At 31.8% G+C, this 6,905-nt stretch overlaps 1 protein-coding gene across 2 annotated transcripts; it reads right to left on the reverse strand.

Annotated features, from left to right (window-relative positions):
• Window positions 1-2,953: 2,953 nt before the first annotated feature.
• LOC112422610 (titin-like) lies at window positions 2,954-6,418 on the reverse strand. 2 transcript variants are annotated; one of them, XM_024785840.2, is made up of 3 exons: window positions 6,285-6,418; window positions 3,976-4,869; window positions 2,954-3,321 (listed from the first exon to the last, which is right to left on the reverse strand). In XM_024785840.2, the coding sequence occupies exons 2-3, from the start codon at window positions 4,847-4,849 to the stop codon at window positions 3,278-3,280; spliced, it is 918 nt and encodes a 305-aa protein (XP_024641608.1). In that variant the 5' UTR covers window positions 4,850-4,869; window positions 6,285-6,418; the 3' UTR covers window positions 2,954-3,277. The 2 variants fall into 2 exon arrangements, with proteins under 2 accessions (XP_024641608.1, XP_039683096.1); XM_039827162.1 differs by lacking the exon at window positions 6,285-6,418 and having other exon boundaries at window positions 3,976-4,884.
• Between the last annotated feature and the right edge of the window lie 487 nt (window positions 6,419-6,905).

Consider the following 6,905-nt stretch of genomic DNA (forward strand, 5'->3'; position numbering starts at 1 on the left):
GGGAAGCTACAAGATCTTTATTTGCTAAATTTTGAAAGGAACATTCTAGGTGACAATATACAACTAAGGATTATTAGAGTTTTTGGAAACATTGACAAATTATAGTAAGTTACAAATTCTTAGTTTAACTGCTAATAATTTTGGAGGTTGCCTGCCAAAGTTTGTGGGGAATTTATCCTCCGAACTTAGTTATCTATACCTTGGGGGTAATGAGATATCAGGAGAAGTTCCTGCAGAGTTAGGAAATCTAGTAACCCTAACTCTTGAACCACTTTGAAGGAATTATTCCGGATACTTTTGTAAAGTTCCAAAACATGCAAGTGTTAGATTGGCGTGAAACAAAGTTGATAGTTTAGTTTGGAAGCATAGGTCAACAGGTAATTTATCTCTCAAATAAGCATATGAATTCAAAAAGGATAATTTTCCAAAGATTCCTTGAGCCAAGGAGATATGGTCCAAAGATATCCCTCCTTCTAAATCTCTTCTAGTGTGGATGAAGCACGAATACGGACACGGACACCAGACACGACACAAACACAGACACGCCGACACAATTAAGTATAACTAGGTATTAAGAGGGAACATCGACATACCAACTAGATTGGCACCCCGAGAAACCTCTATCCTGTGCCGCCAAACTCTAGAAATTTTATTAAAAAAAGGGGGAAAATAATTACAAAGAAGAGGGGACTAGGCCAAAACCCTCAAAAGAAATCAGAAAGGAAAAATAAGCAGAAATAAAAAACAACCAAAAAACATATTATGGAAATCTATAGTCAAGTAAACCACATCTATCCCTAAAGAAATCAACATTCAATTCATCCGGAAGAGATGGAAGCCAAACCGTAATCATCGGTTCCGCAATAAAAATAAGCATAAGTTTATGAGACAGAGATAAATTTTTTAAAGTAATCCGAGTATCAAAATTACCGATACCTCTAACATTCCAATAGAGAATGACTATGTTCCAAATCATCAGAAAGCGTAACAGTAACATAGTCCACCGTGGGGTTCTCCAACTCCTCCCGCGATGTCTGATGCAACTGCTTCGCTCTCTCTGAAACTTCTAATTTAAATATATTATTATATACTAAATTGTTCATACAATTTTTAATTTTTTACACAATTTGTCATTTACTTTTTTGGTGTACATTTATTTTAAGATTTGTAAGTATAAAAAAGCTCTCATGATTATTATATTTTTAATGTATGTTTCCAATGAATTATAAACATAAATTGGTCATTTATTAAATATATTCCTTAAAAATTTAGGATTTGATTACATTCTAAGTTTAGAGGATAAAATTTTAAACAATTCTTACATTGGTGACAAGATGTAAACATATTTAATTAGTAAAAAATAAGTGTGAACAGAATTATTGTTTATTTTTTAAGGGGACATTTATTGTTTTCCGTTATGTATAATGTTAATTTCTAATTTTAAATTATTTTTTAATAGTGTATAAATTAGTTTTTATATACAATTTTTATATGCATTTTATTATTTACTTGTCTGGCCTAACCATATTCAAATGGACCCTTTGTTTGGTTTGAATTTTGATATTTTTAAAATTATAAGTAGGAAAAGATTATGATTCTCCATTCTTATGAAGTTGTCCAAAGCATGGCCTAAACATACAATTTTGATGATTTTGAACACTTGAAACATATAATCTTATTTTTATTTTCTATCAAACCAAACAATGATATTGGTTTTGATTTTTCTCTATATTCTTTACTTTCAATTAACCTAGTTAAATATACAAATGATTCAAGTCACGTGGGATAATAAATGAATGAAGTATTTAGATTTTAATTCTTGTTGTTAGAAATGGCTCATGATTTGGTTTGACATTATTATTGTTGTTGTTTTTTTAGAGAGAAACAAACTTAATGCATTTCATTAATAATAATAGATTTAATATATGTTGGAATATAAGAGTAAACGCGGAAACTAGCTTATGAAAAAACTGCCTTAGCTAAGCTATGAGCAACTTCGTTTGCTTGTCTTCTAATGAACTTAACATGAGAATTTGTAAGATCAGTGCAAAGGAGGTGTACACAATGTGTGATGATGGCACTAAGATTTGATACACCAGTTTGCTTCCCATAAATATTGTCCACAATAGTCTTTGAGTCAACTTCGAAATTCATATTTCAAAGATGGAGATCCCTTACCCGTTCCATAGCTTTTAAGAGTCTGATAGGAGAAAACCATTCTTTTCGAGCCAACACAAAAGCTCCTTCTACGTCTCTGATACACATACCTATACCCACTATGTCTAGAGCTTCAGAGAAAGAAGTGTCAACATTGCACTTATACCTTCTGGGAGGTGTTGTTGTTGTTGTTATTAATCATTGCTAAAACTAAGCCATATTATATCTTTAATAGATGTGTGCAGATATATAACATTTTATGTCAGGGTTGCATAGATAGTTTAACTAGGTTTTCTTTATTGCTATCAATATATCTACTCTAATAAATAAATATTTTATGGAAAATTATATTTTCTACTTAATAGAACGAATCAGATAGACATGTAACGAAAAGTTTAACTATATTCTTGTTTGTGTTATATACGTGAATTCAAGAAAGCAATAAAAGTGTTGATAAGGATAATAATGACCATGGTGAGGAAGATAATAAAGATCCTATGTATAATGAGAGGGCTATCATCATTGCTCTAACAAATTAAATAGGTAATTTATATTTCGTTTTCTATATTTTTGTCAAAAAATATTTCTCATTTCACTTTTTTGAATGATATTAATACCTTATTCAATATAGTGATGTTTTGATTGTAAGTCCATATACTAGAATAACAAGTAAATAAAGATGCCTTAAAACAAGGTGATAATGTTAAGAATGTCTATTTAACAAGCCTTGTTAAGAAGGTCATTATAGTTTTTTTTTTTTTAAACAACAAAAGGTTTATTAGCTGCAAAATCCACCTGAAAAGGCGAGCAAAAGAGAAACATACAAGCCAAAAGTGTCAAAGACAGTAACTACACCCAAACCAAAACTAGCACATGCTAACAAAAATCTGTCAAAACACAGGACTAAAAAACAACATATCAACAATACAAAACAACACAAGCATGAAACAGAATCCAGCAGAAGCAATTTGAAACAGCCCAATTACAATTTTAAGTCGCAGGTTGTATTAAAATCAAACCGAGTTATTAACCAGGATTGAAAAGCATAATGTTTTTCTTAAACCAAAATTGATATGCTAAAGCATACTCTGATAACTGACATCCCGGCTATATTGACACCTCATGAGAAACTTGGTCGATTAGACATACTTGACCTTTGGTGCACTGCCAAAACATGGAAAGAATATCAATAAATAGCAACAATAAATGGCAATGACATGGTCTATCCTAAGTGCTTTCGATGCATAATAAATACTACATCCGTTTCTTTTTAATTGTCACTTTTTGATATTTTATCCAAACCAAAACAATCAATAAATGTTACTACTTTTGATACCATTGCTAATACTTTTACTATAATGACCTTGTTGATTTAATATTTCATTTCATATGTTTCTCTCTCCGGAATAAATATCTAAGGGTAATATTGATAAAACAACATTTAATGATGCATTGAACTTTGAAAGTGACAGTTAAATAGGAACAATAAATTTCTCTAAAAGTGACAATTAAAAAGGAACGGAGGGAGTAAATGCAGCATACTTCTCACTGAACATACTGCAATAGTACAACCTCCACCCTTTTTATAAGCCTTTTGACACATTTCACATATATCAAAAATTGTTTGTAATCAACACAGTTATCTGTTTTTTTTGTGCATGACTATCCCTAAACAAACCTATGTGTATCATGTATCTAATACTGACTTTTCATCTTTCAAGATAGATTAGTAGAATTGACTAGGGATAAATATGGGAAAAAGTAATACATACTATAGTAATTTGAAAGATGGCTTATAATTTGAAAAATCTAGATAACCTGTAGTAACTTGGGGAATGGCATTAGCAACCACTTTTGGGACCTCGGGCACTATATATCCTGTCATAGAAGTAGCCTCCCAAATCCCTTGCATGTTATTTTCCGCTTTCTTATCTAGAATTTCAGGTGTTTTGGATTTTGAAAATTCTTGATAACCTATAGTACCTTGAGGAATACCATTAGCAACCACTTTTGGGACCTCAGACACTATAAATCCTGTCATAGAAGTAGCCTCCCAAATCACTTGCATGTTATTTTCCGCTTTCTTATCTGGAATTTCTGGTGGTTTGGATTTTGAAAATTCTGGACAACCTGTAGTACTTTGAGGAATACCATTAGCAACCACTTTTGGGACCTCAGGCACTATAAATCCTGTCATAGATGTAGCCTCCCAAATCCCTTGCATGTTATTTTCCGCTTTCTTATCCGGAATTTCTGGTGTTTTGGATTTTGAAAATTCTGGATAACCTGTAGTACCTTGAGGAATACCATTAGCAACCACCTTTGGGACCTCAGGCACTATAAATCCTGTCATAGAAGTAGCCTCCCAAATCCCTTCCATGTTATTTTCCGCTTTCTTATCTGGAATTTCTGGTGTTTTGGATTTTGAAAATTCTGGATAACCTGTAGTACCTTGAGGAATACCATTAGAGACCACCTTTGGGACCTCAGGCACCATAAATCCTGTCATAGAAGTAGCCTCCCAAATCCCTTGCATGTTATTTTCCGCTTTCTTATATGGAATTTCTGGTGTTTTGGATTTTGAAAATTCTGGATAACCTGTAGTACCTTGAGGAATACCATTAGCAACCACTTTTGGGACCTCAGGCACTATAAATCCTGTCATAGAAGTAGCCTCCCAATTCCCTTGCATGTTATTTTCCGCTTTCTTATCTGCAATAGTACAGCCTCCACCCTTTTTATAAGCCTTTTGACAATTTTCACATATTTCAAAAAAATGTTTGTATTGTAACAATCACTTATATGTATATTTTGGGTATGACTATACCTAAACAAACTTTTGTGTATCTAATATTGACTTTTCATCTTTCAAGATAGATTAGTAGTATTGAATAGGGATAAATATCGAGACGAAAAAAAAAAAGCTTAACAATCACCAATTCATCATCTAATCAGTAGCCAGCAATCATTTACAAGTAAACTTAGCATAAACCAATATTTATTAAAGTCCGTCTATTTTTCTTTAAAGTTAGTCTATTTTTCATTTTCACATAATTCATCATATCTCATGCATTTTAATCATCAATTCAATCATTATCCAACATATTATCCTAAGCATAAAGTCATTTGTAAGCTAACAAGTCATATTTCATCATTTCACCAAATTTCGTCTATAATTTTCAAAGTTCGTCTATTTTCACATTTTTATCAAAAATTAAGTTACATGCTCTTATAGTTCTTTATCAAACATTTCACTTAAGAAAACAAGTCCAAATTAATAAAAAAATCATCATTCGATTATTTCAAATTCATGTTCATTTCTCATTCAAAGGTCGTCTCAAATTAATAAAAAAAATAAAAAAACATTTCAAATCCAAGTAAACGATGTTCCAACAACTATATTAATGAAAACAAAATTAAAACACCATAAAAGGAACACTTGGGGATGTCCGAAAACAACCCCAAAGGCCTCGAATGCACAAAACAGTGTGTGTTGTTCAGCACATCGGCTCATGGCACACATAATCTCACTGGGCGAGTTTAGCAGACACAAGGAACCCAGAAAAATGGGTTCCCTCTCGAGAACTCACACCAAAAACATCCAAAAATCCCAATTTCGATACAATTGATCCAAAATCGTTGTACAAACTTCATCAACAAATAACAAAAATAATAGGAACAATTAAAACACATTAAACATGGATTCATATCATCAAGTAATCAAGTTTTCATAATCATGGTCATTTTTCACAAAAACTCCAAAACTTCACAATTCAAGCCAAACTTCAAAACCAACGCAAACAATTCATAACCCATCAATATTCAAACATACCCAATGATTCAACAAGTGATTTAAAATATGTTTGAGCAATAATCATCAAGAAAATTCATAGTTTTCACACAACTAAGCAAAATTCTCAAAACAACTTATTCTATATCATCAACCACAAACTTAAGCATATAAACAACTTAATTCCAGAAAGTTTATTATACCCATAATTAATATAATGATTAAGCACAAATTTCAACATCCAATTCATGAAAATAAAAAAAAATAAAAAAAAAAGATCCAATAGCTAGAAAAGTGATTATAGATTATTATGAGAATCAAATCTTATCCCCCTTACCTCAATCTCCTAAAAGCTTAAGCTAGAGCTTCAATCTCCTCTTCTATCTTGCTTCCTAACCTTGCTCTCCTCTTCTTCCTCTTATAAGATCTTCTTCTTCTTCTTCTTCTTTCTTTCTCTTCTCTCTATTTCTCTATTTTCTCTCTCTACACAACCAAAAATGTGCATTCCCATCTAAAATGACTATAATGCCCCTGCATGAGTTAACTCACGCTAGTGTAAATCTCTACGTGAGTTAAGTCACGCAGATTTAACACTAGTGTGAGTTAACTCAGCAAGGGCATTTTTGGAATTTCAGTTGAAAATGAGAAAAATGTGTTGGGTAAAGAGCAGAATTCTAGGTTTCCCTCTCTCTTAATGGGCCTAGTAACTTTTCTCCACTCATTAAAATATTACTACAAAATTACTTCATTAAAACATCCCATTAAATACTCATACACCACCATATTAAATAATACCCCAAGTTACTACTAACTCTACTAAAATAACTCACCACACCAAAATTATTAAAATATCCTCGAACTCTAAGATTACTAAATACCCTCACTCATCAAATGACCAAAATGCCCTTAGTCCTAAAATCACTAAAATTCCCTTCTCATCTTAAAATCCACTAATCTT

The sequence above is a fragment of the Medicago truncatula genome, chromosome 6 (assembly GCF_003473485.1).
Source record: "Medicago truncatula cultivar Jemalong A17 chromosome 6, MtrunA17r5.0-ANR, whole genome shotgun sequence".
In the NCBI taxonomy this organism is placed as follows: Eukaryota; Viridiplantae; Streptophyta; class Magnoliopsida; order Fabales; family Fabaceae; genus Medicago; species Medicago truncatula.